At 36.8% G+C, this 22,568-nt stretch overlaps 1 protein-coding gene across 1 annotated transcript in view; it reads right to left on the bottom strand.

Annotated features, from left to right (window-relative positions):
• gpat2 (glycerol-3-phosphate acyltransferase 2, mitochondrial) overlaps positions 1-21,910 on the bottom strand; it is a 119,801-nt gene extending 97,891 nt beyond the window's left edge. Inside the window, exons 1-2 of the mRNA XM_056463377.1 lie at positions 21,816-21,910; positions 2,891-3,001 (exon numbers count right to left, since the gene is read on the bottom strand). Of these exons, the coding sequence (XP_056319352.1) occupies positions 2,891-3,001; positions 21,816-21,908 (204 nt within the window). The 5' untranslated portion in view covers positions 21,909-21,910. The remainder of the gene's footprint in view (positions 1-2,890; positions 3,002-21,815) is intronic.
• Positions 21,911-22,568: the final 658 nt, after the last annotated feature.

Genomic DNA, 22,568 nt, shown 5'->3' with positions numbered 1-22,568 from the left:
AATAATGCAATTCTTGATTTAGTAATGAACAATAAATCATTAACAAAGTATGAAAGTACAAGTATTAAGCACATTATAAATATGAGAGAATACAGCATTTGTAGCTGCAGTTATAAACTGCTTACTAACGCTTAACAGATAAGGAATTAACTATTTGCTAATGCTTAATAAATGATTTATAGTGTGAAGTTATTATAAAGTGTTACCGATTAGGGTTATCCATCCGATGTCTAAATTAGTCCGATATCTTTAAGCCGATAAATTACAAATTTGTACAGAACTGCCTGCGTGCTTAACAACTTGTTGGGTTGTTTGTAATCTAATATGAATATTTGTTATTTTCAATGCGTTGCTTGCCATGTGTTGTTGATGTAAGATTGTATTCAGTTTGATCGGAATATTCATAGATTTTAACGAGCGCACGTGAGAGCTGTCACCGCACACACACAAACTGATCTGGCCTTCACCGCAGCACGGGGGAGAGGTGCACCCTCAACTCGCCGCCATAGTCTGTCCTTATATTATGCTCTGTGTTTGTCATAAAGTCATCTGTGTGCTCAACACTCAGGTTTGTATCAAAATCTGACTCCGAGGGCAAATTTACACCCGCAGTTGAGTAAAACTCAAGGCAGTTTATCATAAACTTTTCATCAATCATTTTTCCCGCAATTGACAGCAAGAACGAATATAGATGAGTTGTCTGGTTGACAAGCAGCAGCTACATGTGTTCAAAAGAATCTAAAATGCCAAATAGGATGAATCTATGCCGCATTTTCTAAAGTGATACAATCTTTATTAAGCTTTTTGCTTGTACGTGGCTCTGAACTGTCAAAACACCTCTAAAAAAAGGCTTTTTCAGACATTACACATTTGTACATATGTACATTACTGTAACACGTTTTATTCGAGAACATTTGAGCTGGTTTCAGTCCTTAGCTCTTTCATTTTCATTTTATTTAAAATATATTTAACTTGCTTGTTGATTAAATCCCATTTTGTTATTTAACCTATTATTTTTATGCAACAGTCAAGTAGCATGTTAATTTGCTATAAAGGAAATGTATTTTTTGCATGCTGATTTATGCGAATATAGGTCTATATAATCACCTTGCAATTTTGAAATTATAGCTTTTTTGCTTTGACTATAGACTATTCAGTTCATCAGAGCAGTTCAATCTTTTATAAAGTTTGCTGTATAAAAATATCACATTTTGAAATATTTATAATTATCGGCCTATATATATCGGCTATCGGCCTCCAAGTCCGAAGGATTATCGGTTATTGATTTCGGGTCAAAAAAAATCTATATCGGTGCAACCCTAGTCATAAAGGGATGGACATGGTCAACAACAATACAAGGCTGTGGCATTGACACAATGCTCAATTGGTACTAATTGGCCCAAAGTGTGCCAAAAAAAAATCCCCCACACTATTACACCACCACCAGCCTGAACTGCTGATACAAGGCAGAATTGATCCATGCTTTCATGTTGTTGACGCCAAATACTGACCCTACCATCTGCAGCAGAAACTGTGGCCTCAGTTTCCTGTTCTTAGCTGACAGGAGTGGCACCCGGTGTGGTCTTCTGCTGCTCTAACCTATCTGCCTCAAGGTTCGACGTGTTGTGTGTTCAGAGATGCTCTTCTGCATACCTCAGTTGTGACGAGTGGTTACTTGAGTATCAGCTTGAACCAGTCTGGCCATTCTCCTCTAGCATCAAAGCATTTGCACCAACAGACTTGCCACTCACTGCTTATTTTCTCTTTTTCAGTTCTCTGTAAATCCTAGAGATAGTTGTGCATGAAAATCCCAGTAGATCAGCACTTTCTGAAACCCTTAGACCAGCCCGTCAGGCACCAACAACCATGGCATGTTCAAAGTCACTTAAATCACCTTTCATCCCCATCCTGATGCTCATTTGAACTGCAGCAGATAGTTCATGTCTACATGCCTAAATGCATTGAGTTGCTGCCTTATGATTGGCTGACTAGAAATGTGTTAATCAGTAGGACAGGTGTACCTAATAAAGTGGCCAGTGAGTGTTATGTTTATATATATATATATATATATATATATATATACATACATATATATATATATATATATATATATATATATATATATATATATATATATATATATATATATATATACATATACACACACACACGTATACATGCATACACACACACACACACACACACACACACACACACACACACACACACATACAGCTTTCCCTTAAAAAAAAAAAAAAGAACCTTTCCCTTCTTTCAGAGCTTCATCTATTCATTTAAGACACCAATCGGCAATAATTATCTCCGAAATCTCATTTTACAGCGTTTGGTACGCCCCTGGTTCAGCAGCGATTTATTTGACACGGCTGTTAAATGAAATCCACGCATGCATTTTAAATGACTTTTAATACAAACAGCAGATAGCTCAAATATGATTTATCTGGCTGGCTGGTCTGAGATTAATAGATTCGTTCAGGAGGGGTTTCGATCCAATAACCCTCTGATTACTGCTCCATTAGCCCCCGTGTCCCAGCTCTCAGCACGATGCGCCCACTGGGACCAGTGCTGCTGGAAACAAGCTTAGTCATCTGCAGCTTTTTTTTACTGAAAAGCTCTTCATAGCACGGGAGGGAACTATGCTCTTGAGTGTTCATTATTTTTCTCTCCACTCCTAATCCCCTTTTCCTCGCTATTCCTACCGTAAGTAACATGTTCTGAAATCCCTTTGATCGTCCCTCATGATATGGGTTTATGAAAGCAGTGTGTGAGATTTTCAGGTGAGCCTAAATCTGTGTACTTCCCCGTCAGCCGCTGGCTGTTTGTCCTTTTATTATCTTCAAATAATCCTTTCATCCCGTCATTTTTTTCTCACCAGACTCTCGGGGGTGCATTGGTGACAGCACTGTCCGACCAGCGGTCTGAATCTGCCCAGGAAAGGTGCCACGCTTTTCAACTTCCTCCTGATTTTCACACCCCACGACAACTACCAAAGGAGAAACACACACACAGAAAGAGAAACATATAAAAGGTTTGCAGGAGGACAATGAAAGAAATAAACCGAGGATTAAAAATCAAAAAACGGCGCTGGGCGTGATAAAAGCGTCAGCATTTTTTTCCTCATACTTCAAGCGGAGATAAGAAACAATGCTCCAGCCAATAGAGTCGAGATGCGACATGTTCCATTTCTGTATTTTCCATCATCGCTCCATTTGTTTCACATTTGCCAACATCAAAGCGGGACAGATCAATGTTTGAATGCAAACTGCAAGGAGAGGAGAAGGAATACAAAAATCTAGTCGTGATGAGTGGTTACTGCAATTGAATCGCAATCAATTTGGGCCTTTGTGACAAGAGTGGCGTCCCTTGAAAGATTCCCCTCTGAAAGATGGCATCAATTCGAAATGATACTAATCATAACATTTTAGCACAGACGCATACGAGAAGAGGCTGGAGACAGAAGGGCTGATTTATCATCATTGAAAGCAGCAAAAAAAAAAACAACGGACGCTATTACAAAGTCTCTAATCATCTGTGTGGGAAATATCACTTACAGCTATCAATTATTAAATAAGACTGCATAATGGATAGGGGGGCTCCAGCACCCAGGTTAATTCTTTTAATCTCTTTTTCCAGCCGAAAATAATTTCTGCTGCTAATGTTTCATTAGCTTGGGCTCACAGACGCCCCGTGTATTTGAAGTAATAAAAGCTTGTGAATGTAGTCTGACATCCAGAGGCTGTTATGGTTTTATTAAAATACACATCGGCTCACATTTCAGATTACATAACAATCACATACTTCTGTTTTAAGACTAAAAGATACATTTTTTTCAATAGTTATAATAATTCATGCATAAATTAGACTTTAAATGATTCAAAAGTCTGACCCCTAGTTTCATGATTTTATTGTGATTTTTTTTTTTGCGATTAAAAATGAATGATTTTATAGTTGACAATTTCGCGATTAAAAAAATATATATATATAAATGTAAAAAATGATATGTATTTACCATATTAGTTAGCCTACTATGTTAGGTGTGCAATCTGAAACAATGACAATGACACAAATCATAAAAATAAAGCTTCTTTATTTTGGTTTCTTGTCAAGACGATATCTGAAACGGTAGGGATTTAGCCAAAGGAAGGTTGTATTACTCTTATTTTTATCCACGATCACATACTTTCTCAGATTTCACTCCCCACAGCATCTGACATCATGTCACACACACACATAGGACATGCGTTAGGGCTTTCCATACCGTAATACACTTAAAGAGCCCATATTATGGGTTTTTGAAAATGCCCTTCCATGTAGTGTGTAACACAGCTCTAAGTGAAGTGAAATATCCAGCTAAGGCTTAAATCTGTAAGTGTACAGTGTTTAAAACTATTGATTCATCTATAAAAGAGTCGACTCATAGTGCTTCAAACGAGTCGTCTTAATAACGAGTCATTAGGTGTTTCGCGATGACGCAGCTACGAAACACAAGTAGTTGGGCGCGCAAACCCGGGAGATTTGAAACCTGCGGCCCCGCCCACTAACAGAAAAAAAAGTCTCACACACACACACACACACAGACAGACACCGGTCGAATGAAGTCACGCTGTGCAGATGGATATTATTGAGTCTAATTAAAGAGGAAACCTCAGCATTATAGCCCAGCCTTGAGCAGTTCTGAGTGCTTCTGAAAACTATATGCTTTCAAAGAAGACTTCATCAGTTTGTTAAAGGAAGGATCAGTGAAGACTGTCTGAACATGGATCAGTGCATCATGGATCAGTTTCTTCCCCCATTTCACCAGTGTAAGTACGTGCGATTAAAATTATTGCCTCGTTTACTCTATCTTGCAAATGATGTATTTAGTTGTGTTTTGTTACTTGTAACCGTGTGTGCTGTATCAGGTTAACTCTTTATATTCTCATATCGCGTGTAAAGCCACGTTGAAAACGCGACGCGTGCCGCTTTGATTACGGATCGTCAGCTGTTTACACACATGCAACGGTCAAGTAATGTGTGTGTGTGTGTGTGTGTTTGTCTCCCCGTGTGTGTAACGCACAGGTATTCGCGGATGTAACTGAGCGCCGCGCCGCCTCAATTCAGCCGCTCATTTATGGACGCGCCGGCCCTGTGTGTGTGTGTGTCTCCTCGTGTGTGTAACGCACGGGTAGTCGCGGATATAACTGAGCGCCGCGCCGCCTCAATTCAGCCGCTCCTTTATGGACGCGCCGGCCCTGTGTGTGTGTGTGTGTAACGCACGGGTATTCGCGGATATAACTGAGCGCCGCGCCCTCTCTATTCAGACGCTCATTTATGGACGCGCAGGCCCTTTGTGTGTGTGTGTGTGTGAAAAGAGTAAGAAGACTGTGACTAGGAGGCTAGGAGATCTCCTCGCCAGTTCTTGGACTTTTTGCTCAATAAAATAGTTCGTCGTCAGTATTTTCTAGTCCATCGTCTGTGTTTACATTCACCCACTGGCAGCCAAAATCCACTGTGAAGCGTGTATGCACTGTGACTACTTTTATATTGTAGATTAGCAGCTGGGCATTTCACTCTCGCGCTGAAGCCTGTCACTGTCGACCAATCGCAGCAGGCTGCCATTGGTCCAATCAGCGCAGATTAGCTTCGCGCTGAGGATGGGTTTGGGAACAAATGAATCGCTGAACGATTCATATGGGAGTCGCTGGGATAATTAGGTAAAAATAAATGCAGATTATAAGACCATCAAAGTGTTGTTTGACCTTGCATGCGTATTAGACTGTTGTTGGAGACCCTTACAACCTAAATATGACCCTATTTCATGTATAATATGGGCTCTTTAAAACACGGATTGCCACAAAACTTGTCAATGGCAAGGAAGCGTTTTTTCTCACTAACTGCAGGGAAAAAGTTAAACGATATAATTTAGCGATTTGACGCACACCATAATACCAGCCATACATGTAAAGAACAAATAATGTGCTTAACTTCGGTCACGTTCAGCGGCTGTGACCCTTGAACCAAACTCGTCTCCACCTGTCTGTTTCACAGCTTCGTTTGCTCCAACTTTCTTTTGCAGTCTGAAGCGCGTCAAACGCACAAAACACAGAATTCGCAGCACAAGATGTCTAGATCTCATCTTTGCTATGACTTTACATGTAAATCACTCGCGCTTCATCCGCATCTGCTTACTGCACAAGCTGAAAACTCCCTCGCCCCCATTCCATTTCTAATGATTGTGAGAGCGCAGGTGAGACGTGATATTTAGAGAGACAATCAAATACATCACATGCGCTGCGAATGCAATGTCTAAGTTATGTAAAACAATTAATTGCAAACTGAAATGAAAATCTTTGATTATATGGTTTGGAAGTTGGTGCTTTATAAAATTATTTTTTTTTTTTGCGATTATTTTGTGTTTAAATAAGAATTTTGCAGGATCGCAAAAAAATTGCAACTTTTTGTTGATTTTGCCTTGTATTCAGCGATCGCAGAATTGCGAAAAACTAGATGGTCTGAAAAGTACATATCCCTACATATTTAAATGATTAAATGAAACACTGAGGGGGTTTTCATTTTTTACAAACAAACTTTTTGAAATGCAAGAAACTGCTTTTATTATTGATGCAATAGGAATTGCATTAGGGTTTTTTTTTTTAGTACCAGAACTGATGTTTAGAAGAGTAAAAAAAAGTTAAATAAAAATGCATATACACAATTCATTTTTCCATTGGGATTTTTTTCCAAAAGTCTTTATTAAAGTGTCTCGATTAAGCCAAGTTGTAATGAGAATAACTGACACTGAAAATGACAGAGAAATAACAAAACTATTCATTTTAAATGTTGGTTGTACATCCTATTTCAAGTTTATTGCAAAATAAGCATATATCTGGCCACTCTTCTAGTATGTCATCTACAGTTCTAAACGCATCGAGTTCCTGCTATATGATTGGCTGACTTTTGTGTTAAAAGTTCAATAAACCCTCAAGTACGTATTTTTAAATTAACAGATTTGTGTGTTGGGCATCAATTAAGACAATTTTAGCATCTGTCAGCTTTAATTGTGGGGAAAACTGGATAATTTGGAGCTTTTGTCAGCCAATTTCATCTTCCGGGTTTAAAATCATTTTAAGGGCGGGATCAAAATCGGTGACATATCGCGAATCTGCTAATGAAGTAGTGAAGCGTCAGGTTCACATTATTATTCATAGCTGACTTTTCTTATCCACTGCTTCTTAATCCTTCATGAGAGCACAGGCTTTCCAAAGGCAAGGCAGACCTGCCAAGCTGTGAGACCCAATGACTGGGTGAGACCGTGACCACGCTCAGCAAGCAGTATTTAGCCGTTCATGAAGGGTCGTATGCGTTTGTTTGTATGATTCACAGGGTTTGTTGCATGTTTTTCCCCGCGATGATGTCAGGGCTGATACAGAAAAGCTGTTGGTTTACATCAAGCATTTTTGTCAGGAGAGCTGAACGAGAATGGCGGACTTTGTCTTTATCAAGAGAGTTTGTTACCATTCAGACACATCGCCTATATCCGTGCTGCTTTGTTCGCCTATTTTTAAAATTCTCCGGATTACCGGGAGAGTTAATGGTTGGAATACACCAGGAAAGAGACCTGCTGCACTGCAATCCACTGTGTCTGCATTCAGACCCGGGGATTCAGAAGTAGGGAAGTCCTCATTTAAAGTTTTTACATGATTATCTTTATAATGATATAAATTGTGGTTATGTCGATATGAAATTACGAATAACATATGTAGCAGGGATTTACATTACTGTTTATTTCTTAGCATTTTAAATTTTTAAACTACAAACATTTTCTCATGGTTTGTGTCTCCGTTGTGAGCTAACTGACTCGCCGGCCACACCCACTCCTCCCTCTGCTCGCCGTGCTATATGCCCATTATGAAGCATTATTTCTTTTTAATTCTGAGGTAGACTTGAACGGAAAGAGGATGGTTTCATGGCCTTTTAATGGAGTAGTCGAACAGTAAGTGTATGTATATGCATACAACTGTTATATTAGTTATTGAGTTATAGCCCTCTGTGGTGAATGAAATCTACAGAATGTTTGTGAAATACTTCATGTTTGGTATTGATTGAAAGCTAGGAAAGTTTCAAAGCCATTGGTTTGGATCCAAAAAATGGTATCGGTGCATCCCTAACTTTTATAATTATGTAACTCAGTTACTATTTGTGAGAACTAGTAACTATAACTAATTACATTTTTAAAGGGACATGCCCAACACTGACAGTATCATGGTAATATAGATTTTTCTGCAAAAAGTCCACTAATAAAAAGTTGTTTTAAAAATAAAAACTTTAAGAAATGGAAATAAATTACTTCAACAATATACAATTGATTAACAGGCTTGCAACGGGTGTTTATTTAAATCCTACTTCTATTTCCCTATGAAGAAAATGAATAAGCTTTTACTTAAGGACTCTTTGAATTCAATAGTGGAGTCTGGTATTTCTCTATCTTTTTTTAAACTAACTGATCAACAACTCAAACAGGCACACACTGAATGTAATCGTAATGATGCACACTTGAAAGAACTGTTTAGACTGAGGCACATTAACAAATATCTCATTTCAGGTGTTTCAATTTATTTCTGCTGTGTGGCCTGTCTGGACATGGCTTAAATAGAGATTTCTCAATCAACCCCCCACCCTCCTACTTCCCAATTATATAATCTGATGTGCTGCGGGATTCAGACTGTCATGCACAAGCAGCTCGCGACCCAGTGTTTTTAAGACTAAAAGTGGCTCAGCTCACAGTAAATGGTTGTTTAAAATGCATTTGGTAGCTCAAGTGTGTGCCTGTTTAGCTCTATTTATGCATCTGCATAATTTCCAACATTACTGTGGACATATCTATCACTAGATTCGTAATTAGATGCATTCGTAAAGCAAAAGCAAAAAAGCAAATAAAACTGTCTTCCAATTTAAATGCAACCTGAACTAAAGCAGTATTCGGACGAGAATAGTTTTCCAGGAGGTCTTCAGAGAAATTGGTTTCGCAGATGTACTTTGCGATTTTAATCCTGTCAGAATCTGCCAAGTCTGGGTTTTTTTTGTTTTCACACAACCTTTGTAATAATTCCAGAGCAAATTGTCTATGGTTTTTGGGAAACTCTGTGATCCTTTGAGAAATCTAACACTGTCCAAATGCAAATGTCTGTGATTACTAACAATATCGTTTAACAAAGCTTTTCTTTGTGCGTTTCTGCCAAATGTGACCTCTGTTACTATAGCACATACTTTAAAGCTCGGTTCCATTTATTATAAATGCCGATGTGTTTGTTTGTGAAATAAAAAATTGAAGCGCCAGATTGCATAATATGTTAATATTGCAATATCAAAACTAGTTTACTCAACTGTATCTCTGAACTCTGAAACTGACTAAGAAAAAAAACATGAATTTCCTATAAATTACAGGTGTACTGTATAGTGGTCCTGCATTATTTGCGGGAGTTACGTTCTAAAAATAACCCGCAGCAGACGAAATCTACGAAGTAGTCAGCTTTATTTTTTACAACTATTATAGATGTTTTAAGGCTTTAAAACCCCTCACTACACACTTTATACACTTTTCTAAGACAGGAATGAACATTTTCAACACTATTTAAACAATATCAAAATTCAAACCTTCGTAAAAAAAAATAAATCCAGTATTATACAATGAAACCAAAGATCAAAACCATTTGATCTTCATTTATTACATAATGGCGCCCTACAGCCGCGGAACTTCTACCTCCCTTTAACATATGCAGAAGTTAAACTTTTTGTACGATGGTTAGCATCAACCTCTGTCTTTTGGGTACAGTACAGCTATTTAGATTCACACTGCTAGCGATCGAAGATTTGTGTCAATTTGGCAAGCTGAACACATTCTGTACTGTACAGGAGACACGGCATGGAGAAGATCGGTTCATAAAACCAGTGAGGACGCAGAACACAAAACACTAGAAAAAAAAAACCCGTCAAATTGCACAAAAAAATCAGCAAAACTGCGAGGCTGCGTAATGTGAACCGCATTATAGAGAGGGACCACTGTAATGATATTAAACCGAAAATACTGCTATACTCTCATAAACCCCTTTCACACATACAGACTTTTACTGTTACCTTTGCTGACAATTTTCCAGGAAAAGATAACGTGTGTAAAGGCCCTTTTAAAAAAAATACAGGTAAACTAGTTATGTACATTTTCAGGATGGATAAGTACAATGACGCATTTACAAGTATGGCAAGTACGGAATGATAACATTACAAGCAATTTCCTAGAATTCTTCTCTGTGAATGCATAAGACCGACAGTATGAGCACATACACGTTCAGAATGTATTGACCCAAGACGTCTACTCCGGCCATTTGGAACATTCTGATGCAGATGCGTTCACACCCACACAGGGGTGCATTTCCCAAACAACGACGTAACTTGCAGCTGAACTATCATAATATGATGCATCGTTTGGGAAAGCAACGATGTAGTGACAAGTGTTTCCCAAAACCGTAGTTTTTCCTGTCGCAGATCCATCAATTGAACCACGTTAGTTATAATGTAATACGTCCATAATCATGCTCTAAACGGGGTGGAGTAACCACTTCTTTAGAGAAAAACCCTATAGTTTGTGTAAATTATATTGGTTTAAAAAAAAAAAAACATTTAATTCAATATTAGTTTTGGTAAAAACATGCACTTGTTTTCCATATTAATAGAAATGTATGTAAACAGCACAGGGCCTGTTTCCTTTCCTATGTTTCCTTAGGTTTCTTTTCCTATGTTTACAAATATTATTGAGTAGATTATTGAGTAACTGGGAATCGAACGACCAGGAACTATTCTTCTAACTACAGCTCTAGAGATATAGTTGCAAGCGTACAAGTTTGCGATGCAGTTTGCGAATGTTCCTTGGAACGATGAAAGTTTGTTACGACGCAACTTGTGACTTTTGTTGGCTAATGATGGTTTTCGGCAACCCCAGTTTAGGAAAATAAGTGTTTGAATTCTTTGTCCAGACAATTTGTGTATGTGGTGTATAACAAACGTTTGTAACCAGACAATGTGTGTATGGTCCTTCTTAGTGGTGACTGTGGGAAAAAATTATATAAATATAAATAAATGTGACATAAAATGCTTGTGATAAACCACTATGAGTATACCGACAAGCGCTGTGTTCAGATGTGTGTGGTGCAGGGAGTATCAACTGTTGAGTTAGATTTCGGCACAACGCCGACAGTCTTTTGTTTCAAAAATCATCTCTCAAGCTGCAGCACATACGTCTTGATATGCAAAAGTGTTCAGCGGAGCTGTTCACAATTTTTCCTATATCCATAGAATTGGCCATGTTTGTCGCACAAACATCTGTGTAGTCAAATGTGTAAACATCACTTTTTTAGCTGCTGGTAGCATCCCTGTCTTAAGCCGCCTTTCCACTGCACACGACAAACGACAAACCGGAAGTCATTCATTTCCAATAGAGAGTAGTCCGGGAGCTGCGTAAAGTTCCGATCATCTCCGTATGCAGAAAATTCAGATCCAATTTGAGCTGCGGATTTGTAAAATATTTGTTAAAACTCCTGTGACTAGGCCGTATGTGATCGGCTAACCAGATGTGATGTATTCCAGTGTTGTCCAAGCAGGTCAGTGCGCGAGATGAGAATTTTTTTTCGTAATTTTTTGGAATCAGAAAAAAAATAAAAATAAAAGTTTATTTTAAATAAACATTTCTATTCATAAATGAGTAATAAATAAGATATTTTTTTTATGTCGTCTCCACATTCCTTTCAAAAATGTTTGCGGTCTATGAGTTTCTATTATTCGTTTCAGGGCAGTGCTTCCCACACATAGACTTTACTTGAGCAGGCCGCCCAGGTATATTAACGGCCACAAAAAGTAGATTTGGTGACATTTGTTTTTTACTATCATCATCTCTTTACACTTTTGTATCCGTCCAATAACTAAACATCCGCGATCAATTAACTACTGGAAAATTTCTCACGCTACACGTTTCCTACTTTTAATTGTGTGTGCGCAAGAACTGTCAACACTTCCACAGACAATCTCATGTGCTCTGCAGAGCCCCACAGAGGCACCTTCTTGGGACTTAAAAAAGTAATCCGTCCGGGGTTTCTGAATCTTCTAAAATGTCAGAGATTCGCCTTTTGGTTTCACTTTCTAAACCGTTGTTAGTTGTATGTGTTTTTGCATTACATTTTAATTTTAAGCCTTTTTGATTTTAAGACTTTAAGATTTACTTTTACTTTGTTTCGCAGCTGACAGCGTGTGCACAGCCGCAAGACCCAGATAATTAATTAAATAATTCTTTAATCTAAACGACAGATAAACTTTTCTATTTACTCAGAGGACAAAATTCCATCCAAAACTGGCTGCAACTTATATGTACACCATTAAAACTGGTTAATTAACTTATTTGGCTTATTTAAATAATATATACTTTTTATTCTTGTAATTATTACACTTTTTAGAGATATTTATTCCATAGATTTTTTTTATTGCCTTAGGTCATTTACTGCTCATTTGCAGTATAGATTTTATTGATATGATAATGTTGATACGTTACATATTTTATACATATATAACATGCTTTGGCAATACTCTACAACATGGGTGCACTGAATAGAAAAAAAAAAAAAAAAAGTACAAATAGTGAATTTAATTTTTATTTCAACAGTCTTTATAAAAAAAAAAAACTCACTGAAAAGAAACATAATAAATAAAAATTATTTTAAAAATAACTTTTTGTCGAATGTAGGTAACCATGTGCCACGTGGCCAAACGATGTGTGTCAAAGTTGTGTTTCAATGCAGGATACCACTGCAAATATATTTCAAATCTGTGGGAAGCACTGCAGGGACAAAAAAAAAAAACTTCAAATGTCAAAGTTTGAAAAACAAAAAAAAAAGAAAAACCTTCAATAATTAAACTGAGCCCCTTTATGTGAACAAATACAAGTGTAGCCTTTTAGAAGTAATTTCTGGTTAAGGGTGTCAGAATTGTCTGGTATTCTGGAATGGATGTGTGAGTGATCTTTCCTGGAAAAATAATAGAATGTCCTTGCCTGTGTGAATAACACATTTTTTGTGGTTTTTGGAAAAGTCTTTCGGGTAATTTTTACGGATGTTTGCTGGTATTATTGTGTGAAAGAGGCTATAGTGTACCATGATACCAGGACAACGAACAGGATTTTCATCACAAAAACCGAAACAAAATTAGGTGTAATAGTCATATGACAGGTTAATAAGGATGCACGATGACCCAGAAGACCCAATCATGACATGGATGAGTGCAGACAAACTCAAATTTTCAAAAGTGGTTTGTCTGCTAAAACTAAAGGGCTCTACAGCACTTTCAAAAAATATCTCCTTATTTGAAAACAGTCAGGGTAGTGTGGACGCCAAGTGTAACCTCAGGAAGTGTTGTACTGGTGTAAATGCAACCTTAGCGCATCATATGTGCGTGGGTGTGTGTGTGTGTGTGTGTGTGTGTGCAGAAGAGCATATGTCAGGTAGTAGATGAGGATCTAAGACAATAGAGTAGAGAATTTTCTACATATTTAGTTCTGTAAATTCATGCAGTTTAGGACTGCTTACAAACAACAGAGAAGCGAATAAAACAAATAATGAATGCAAAAATTGAGCTGGGCGTGCTGGACGATTCATTAAAAACTTGAAAGAGGACTGAACTCTGATCTGACGGGCGGCTTCACCTAACCTGGAGTGAATGACTACTCTCAACTCTCAAAGAAAGCTCGAGAACAGAAGCAAGTTCAACTTTGCTGGAGTCAAATTCAGGCTTGTGTGTGGCAATGCCAATCTTGATAAGTACTCATGTGAACATAGTCAATTACAGTACGTTTAAAGTCGGGAAGCCTTTATTTTACACTTTGGCAGCGTGACGTGGCTGACTGCACTAAAAAGAAACAAGTAATGCCAGAGTATAAGTTTATTAAAGGGGAGCTACTATGCAAAAAATCACTTTTATAGGGGGTTTACACACAGTTGTGTGGTAACAGTCTGTGAATATAACCAGCTTCTATTGCTAAAAATGTTTTCATTTAATTGTTTATAATCAAACTTTATAAAAACAGTCTGCAGATCGATCTCTCCATCATTAGCATAGGAAAGGGGTCACCAATCTCATTCCTGGAGGTCCGGTGCCCTGCAGGGTTTAGCTCCAACTTGCCTCAACACACCTGCCTGGGTGTTTCAAGTATACCTAATAAGACCTTGATTAGCTTGTTCAGGTGTGTTTGATTAGGGTTGGAGCTAAAATCTGCAAGACACCGGACTTCCAGGAACATGTTTGGTGATCCCTGGCATAGGACGTTAGTCTTGTTTTTGAATCTGCCACTATGCTGACACATAGACATTTGTAGCTCTGCCCTCTGTTGAAAAGAGGACTGGCAGCACAATCTCATTTGAATTTAAAGCGACAGAAACCAAAATGGCACAACAAGGATCAAAGCCTAAAATGGGCAGTTTTGAAGAGTTATAAAACATTATTTGTGAGGTATTTTGAGCTGAAAATTCACATACACACTTTAGGGACACCAGAGACTTATTTTAGATTTTGGAATAAGGGACATAATATGTCCCCTAAAAGTACTATGTTAAAAGTGAGTCTAGTGTTCTTTAACATTGATAGTACCACAAAACAAACCAAATCAAACTGTGGTATTATATAATTAAACACCTACTACAAATAAAAGCTAAAAACTAGTAAAACAAAAAAGGCATGGTGTATGGTCTAAAACTGTGATTTTATTAAATGGAAATCAACTCCCCCACCTCAAATAAACAAGAGATGAGAAGTATTGAAGTACAAATAGTTTGTAACTGTACTTAAGTAGATTTTTCTGCCATCAGTACTTTACTATTTATTTTTCTGGCAGATTTTTACTTTTACTAATTACATATTTACACACATACAGTTGAAGTCAGAATTATTAGCTGCAGTGAATTATTAGCCCCCCGGTTTATTTTTTCCCCAATTTCTGTTTAATGGAGAGAAGATTAACACATTTCTTAAGATAATAGTTTTAATAACTCATTTCTAATAACTGATTTATTTTATCTTTGCCATGATGACACTAAATAATATTTGACTAGATATTTTTCCAAGACACTTCTATACAGTTTAAAGTGACATTTAAAAGGTTTAACTGGGTTAATTAGGTTAACTAGGCAGGTTAGGGTAATTAGGAAAGTTATTGTATAACAGTGGTTTGTTTTGTATACTATTAAAAAAATATAAAGCTTAAAGATGCTAATAATTGTCCTTAAAATGTTTTTTTTTTTTTAATTTAAAACGGCTTTTATTCTAGTCGAAATAAAAAAAAAAGACTTTCTCCAGAAGAAAAAATATTATCAGGAATACTGTGAAAATTTCTTGCTCCGTTAAATACATTTGAATTATAATTTTTTTAAAAAATAATAATAAAAAAAAATTCAAAGGGGGGCTAATAATTCTGACTTCAACTATGTTTTCAAACCATGGTCGTTACTTTCGTTTTAATGTGTTTTGTCACACGATATATATTATTTCTTATTGCGCAATTTGAACGCCTTTTTGATTCAATCAATGTTTTTTTGTCTTTTTTTTTTGTCATGCTGCAGTGTTCAGCTTTAACTTTTTCAGCTTTTTTTTCTTGTTTATTAAGCTTACCATGGGAACGGCACGAATGTCGAATGTGGATGAGACAGAGGGAGTCAACGACGTAAACATAACGGTTAATAAGGTGTGTTTTGGTCAATCGGATCACACGTAAACAAGAGACACATTCCTGTTCAAATGTGGCATTTAAATGGCATTCAGGTCTTTTGTCCACTTCCGATCATAGTGTACTGTCCTTCTCTGATTTTTTAATCTAATACTGTAAACAAAACAAAAAAACAACAACAACAAAAAACTAACAATCATGTGCTTTTTTGTCAATGTTTGTACAGTTGGGACTAAAGCAATTAAATACTTTACCAATATGTTATGCATTGAGATGTCCTAGTACAGAATTTATGCTGTTTTATAGTTATAACATGTACATTATATAGTCTACACTGTAGTCTTCATTTAAAATTGTTAAGATAGATTGTTAGATAAATATTTTAAAATATCAAAATTATTTATACTGTGATTTATGAAAAAAATAAAATAGAATGCAAAGGACCAGGAATTTATCACGTGAAGATTATCAAGTGATACAAAAATGTATTAACAGCATTAATAACTTCATTTAAAAGACAGTACTCTGAAAACAAACAAACAAAACAAATAGTGAAATCATATGAGCTGCAAGAGTGGGCTGTTTGAAGAAAATGAGGCAGCTGTAGTATAATGCAAAATAATTAAACTTTATAGTCAAATACAATCAGTTTTTTAGCAAAAAAAAAAAAACTGAAATATGTTTTGGACAAAATTAAGTGTTAGATTTAAGACATTTATTAGTTATAAAAATATAGCATACAGAAATACATTTTAGAGTATACAAACGAGTATGGCAGCTATTATTTTTAAAGGGGTGGTCCACTACGATATCATATTTTAAACTTAAGTTGATGTGTAATGTAGCTGTGTGAACAAACAACATCTCTGAATTGAGAGACATTGGCTTTTACAGAGTTAGCTTAGCAAAGTCTACAGTGAACAAACTTTGGGGACTACAAAAAATACATCCGGGTTAGTGAGATCACAAAAGCTTTGGGTTATGCACATACACCACAGGTATATACCCTGTACAGTGAAGGGGCGTGGCCAGAGGCACTGTAGTGCTGTAATGTATAGCTACAATGCCGCCCAAACGCTGCTATTTCAACAAAGCTTGTTCTGTTTCAGTATTTGGGCTTCCAAAGGACACGACACAGAAAAGTGCTTACAATTTAATTTGAATTGTTCCATAAAATTATTTTTAAAAAAAGGGCTGCATGGTGGCGCAGTGGGTAGCACGTGCGCCTCACAGCAAGAAGGTTGCTGGTTTGGGCCTCGGCTGGGTCAGTTGGCGTTTCTGTGTGGAGTTTGCATATTCTCCCCGTGTTTGCGTGGGTTTCCTCTTGGTGCTCCTGTTTGCTCCACAAGTCCAAAAGCATGCAGTACAGGTGAATTGGGTAGGCTAAATTGTCCGTAAAAAATATATAGCTAGCATTTGACAAAAGACATCTGCCAGAATCTCTTCCAGTTCAGTGCTGGATTCAGCTAAAAACTCCTCAAACAAGGAGCAGCTCCAACCATAATATAACTTTATTTTAGAGAGCAAGCATAAGGTTCAGCTGTGTCCTCTGTTTCATTTACTGTCTGATTAAGGCACAAACTGATACGGGTAACAGCTACTCTGACTGACAGCCTTTACACATAAGGAGATATGACGCTTTTCCTGGTGATGTGGAGCCAATCCGCGAATCACAGCATGTTATGTTGACCAATCAGAGCCTCTTGAGGGCAGGTCTTTTGAAGGGACTAGGAAATTTGACACTTGTTTTCATGTTCGCTGAGTAGCTGTATATAATTAAAAATATATTAAAAAAGAAACGTGGTTTCCTTCAAATGAAGCATGAGGACATCTTTTACATCTTATAAACATAACCAAGCCTTAAAAATACACCATGGGCCACCCCTTTAACAGCCATATATTTAAGTATTGTGTCCAGGTGATGATACACAGTGCACCTTTTTGAGCAGTGTTGTTGAACAATATTGTTACTTGGCTATTTTGCAGCAGAAAATACAAAAAAAAAAAAATAGAAATGCAAGTTATTTTGTATAGATGTATACATGATGTGTGTGTAGTTGCCACTGTGAAACTAAAACAGGTAGTAATGAATACTTATGTACATATTTCAGAGTGTATTTCTTTACTTTTACTTGAGTACAAAAGGTGTAGTCCTTCAACTTTTACCAGAATTATTTTAAACATGTATCTGTACTTCTACTTGAGTAAAGGATGTGTGTACTTTTGCCATCTCTGCAATCAACAGTCACAAAATTGCGTTTTAGTTAATTACCCTGCTTCAAGATGATTTTTCCGCCCTATTAAATTTGACTTCTTGTTTTTAAGATTGAAATGAAGTGCATTTCAGCACTTGGTCCTTTGCTGACAACAAACCCCCTAAAAAAGGCTGTGAAAAACAGTTCTATGCTTTTGGACAAAACGCATGCATGGTTTTGTGCCCGATTTCTCTACCTAGAATTGCCATGGCTTTGCAGAAAATGTTCTCTCCAACCTAATAGACTGAATAAAAAAGGGGGAAAATTGCTTGTTGAACCCTTGCTCAGAAAACTACTTATGTGCATTTCTGAGTAATTCAATAATTTGGCAGAGCCACCATCCGGTTATTACTTCGCCATACAAAGACATACCTACATCTAATCTGACAAGTTTTAGCCTCAATCCTGACCAGGTGCGCACATCTAAGTCTAGCCTCCGTTATATAAAAAAATGATATAACAAGCTCACAAAGGTTCCACATGATTGACTCCTGACAGAGTGCGTGTGAGTGCTTTGGCCGTGTGTGTGCATTCATTAACAGAGGCAAGAGTTACCTTACGCTTACCTGGTGCTGTGCTTTGAATTTGATTATGATAATCACCATCATCACAAACACAGATAACATTTTTCAATCTGATACAGCAGCGCTAATGAACCAATCAAAAACGGAATACATTCCGGGTCATTTTCATCAGCGTTTGAGGGATAGCAGCTTCAGAGAAATTGATCAAAGAGCCTTTTTGCTTTGTTCAAACTGCATCCAATTTCAGCTTGTTTTTCAAACAATTTCGAAAGTGATGAAATCGGATCTTTTCGTTTAGGCAGTCGAGTGATCATCTAAAAAGGTTGCCATAGTAATGGCAGAACCAGGACACACCACTCCAAAAATTTTATAGAAACGTTCAGGACACAGTTTAATCAGATTTCACACCAGTTTGTCATCTTTCATGACCAACTACTAAACAGATGTGAGTGGGATATACAGAAATCAGATTTTTTTGCTGAAAATTCTCTTGTTTATTGGTGTTGTTTTTTTAATTAGCATCGGCAGAATCATCAAAGATGCCGGTTGTATTCATACATATCCTGCTCTATTACAAAGTAGCTCATTATTTGTGTTATGAATCCAACATGCCCTAGAAAAATAGGACTGCTGGAAGATCAAAGAACCAATCACGAATTCTCGAGTGGACTGATTCTGTGATAATCTGCATATAAGCACTGTTCAGGTGAACTCAAAGTCAGCAGCTCTTTGGGGGTAAAACAACTCTGCCAACAACAGCTGGGAGGAGATGGGACGGCGTTTTTTAGACTAATCGTCTGCAGCTGGTCTGAGTTAGGAATTCAATTACCTTCTAGAAAGAAAGTGGATTTGGTGAGAGTTGGGATAAGTGAAAATATTGCTCGGTCAGTATACAGAACATGTGATCCACACCATAAATAGTATCGTTATGTAGGGCCCAAGGATTACTATGCAGATTTGGGTATAATGTGTTACACAGTATGAAGTCTGAGAAAATTACGGTAACGCATTCCATTTTAAATTTGTGTAATTTGATTTCTAAAGTCAATATAACTACTTAAGTTACTTGCATTAAAAATGAAGTGCTGTTTTTTAATATAGGTAAATCCTGGTTGGAAGAGGTGGACTAGAGTGCAAATCAGTTGCAGAACTGGAGAAGTTTGGATTCATAATTTGTTCTCATCTTATCAATGAACAGGAACTAAGCTATAATTAGTTTAACTAACGTGGCAAAATCCTCGCTGAACATCAGCTTGTGAACCATCTGATACGTGTAGCACTAGGGATGTAAAAACTCACCGTGAGTCAGTTGAAAATTGATTAAAATGTGGCGATTCAAATCTATACAAATGTTGAATGAATCGCGATACATTTTCGCTTTCTCTGCACATCAGCGGCAAGCAAGAGGTGGGGTGGCAGAGTAAAATGACAGTGGTGAAGTGCGCCAGACAAACACAAACTGTGTGCAAATACTGCAAAATGGGGTTTACTTACACTAACGGAACAACGAATATGATGCGTATAAACTGTCAGCACGGTGAAAAGTTACTGTCACATACGCCTATACGCAAAAGCTATTAATCAGCCAAACCACGCGGACCGGAGGATCGGCAGCTCCGCTTGCTCCAACGAGTGCTACGGAGATCACACGGTGCATCAGTGTTTTCAAGATGTTTTTCAGACTGAAAGAGAAAGTTGACTGTTACAGACCCAGGTATTTGATTATTTTTACTCTCTCCTTTTCAAATGAATTTATGCATATTTTAATAATTAGCTTATTATTACTGAATATTTAGGTGTATCCTATCTTATTCTTAAGGGTATCACACTGATACTTATACTAATTAATTGTACAAGTAATATTAATTATTCACCTTCATAATCATGTTCAACTCCTGTCTCTATCCTACTATATCATTTGTCATTTTATCAGTATTTTATGCCAGTGGCCAGTCCCCTGGAGCAGAGGGCCTGTTGACCACCTCTGTACACACTGCTCTCTGGTTTAGGAAAGGCTCTCCTCTCCACACCAGCCATCTCAGTCTCCAGTGAAAGTTTTTTCATCAGCAGGGGACATTGTAAATGTGCAAAGACCTCAGCTTATGCCAGAAAACATAGATATGCTGATATTTCTTTTTAAAAATGTAAAATCCCAGCACAGTCACAGTTTTAGTTTGTTTATATTAATGAGTATTCTTTAGTTTGTTTTATTATTTATTTACTTTTTTGGGTATTTGTTTTTAAAATAGAAATTTTGTTATGGCAGAAAATGTGTTTAGCAAAATATGTGCAGTATTTAAGAAAAAAATGAAAGGGCTCCACCTTAAATTTGTTTAAAATAATTCTGTTAAAAAATTGTGACTGAATCGGAAATCGTGAGACGTGAATCATAAGTAACGTGAATCATATCGAATCCCTATGTAGCATGACTGCTTGTATAAAGTTCAATGTGATAACAGCGCTGAATCTGTTTAGGAATATCTTGTGAGAGTGACATATCAACTACTGTCAAATGACTTAAAATAATAAATCACAAATGTGAATGAAGTGATGTAAACCTTTGTAATATTTGGGAACACTTTACTTGAAGGGTGTGTTCGTAAGACTGTCATGACACTTATTGACAGAGTTGTCATAAGCCTGCATAAAATGTCATTCACTCAGTTATGTTGACATAAACTGACATAAAAAAAATACATCATAACCTGACTTTATCTTTGTCACGACAGCTTGACATTACCAAGACAACATAATGCGTCATAAATCTTGTTGCGTCATAAATTATTGTCATAAGGCCATTACAATTGTGTCACGAAAAAAAACTGATTTAATTATCAAAATTAAAAAACAAACATTTTTGAGAGGACCAAACTGAATCTCACACACAAAGGGGTTAAAGTGCATTACAGCTCAAATCATTAAAATAATGAAATGGCAGCTCAGAGTCCTGATCTAAAGCTGATTGAAAATCTATGGAAAACCCTTGGAGACACAGTTAGACAACGGTTAGCAAATGATGACAATTGTCACTTTTGGGTGAACTTTCCATTTAAGATCTCAGATATTATTGGCATGAGCCAAAATAAAGAGCTTCCAAAGTACACAAAAATTTTACTGAATTTAAGGAATTCCCCCGATATTCAGAACAGATAATGTTATTAAAACGTTTAACTTTCAGTCTTAGCCTGAAGTTACTGTTAATCTTAAGTTTCTGCAAAAATGTTAACATACTTTCCCATAACCCTATATATAACCGTAAGATGTGTCATGTGAAATGAAAAGTCTTACCGCAGGGCGTTTGGGCTGGAGAGTAACGTCTGTTTGACTAGATGGATTTTCGCAGACTTGGTTCATGATTCTTCCAAATAGGTTTTCTACCATCAGAGAAGTTCTGAAGGAAAAAAGATCATAAACATTGCATACTGTTTATCAAGAGGTGCATTTCAATGGTTCTGAGACCTGAAGTGAAACAGAAAACAAAAATATACCTGATGCAACAAGAAGCAATTCACTTTAAACGAGAAAAAAAAAAATGCAAATCGAATTATGTAGAACATTTCTTTGGCCACTATAAGAGTTGTGTAAAATGTCTCATTTTGTGTTACTCAAAATACAATAACAGCATATAAGTTTAGAAGGTTAGTTTACCCAAAATGGGTAATTACCCACACCCTCTTATCGATCCAAACTCACGAGAACCTTGTTCTTTAAAGCACAAATTAAGATATTTTAGTAAATTCTGAAAGCTCTCATTCCCTATAGACAGCAAGGTACCCAATTTATTTAATGTCCAGTAAGGTATTAAAAACATCCTCAAAACAGACCAAGTGATGTTCAATGACAATATTATCAATCTGCAAGATCACATTTGTGCACATAAAATAAAAATAATACCGTTATAGTGTCAGTATATTGCACTTGAATGTTTTCCACCACGCCTAAATGCCAGCTCACAACTACTTCTGTTTGAAACAAAGCACGGGCACATCTGAAGTAAGATGTTATAAGTGCACCCACAATATGTTGACATGTTCCCTATAC

The sequence above is a fragment of the Danio aesculapii genome, chromosome 8 (genome assembly GCF_903798145.1).
Source record: "Danio aesculapii chromosome 8, fDanAes4.1, whole genome shotgun sequence".
NCBI classification, from domain to species: domain Eukaryota; kingdom Metazoa; phylum Chordata; class Actinopteri; order Cypriniformes; family Danionidae; genus Danio; species Danio aesculapii.
The sequence above is the reverse complement of the archived record's forward strand: the minus strand, read 5'-3'. Positions and strand labels throughout refer to the sequence as shown.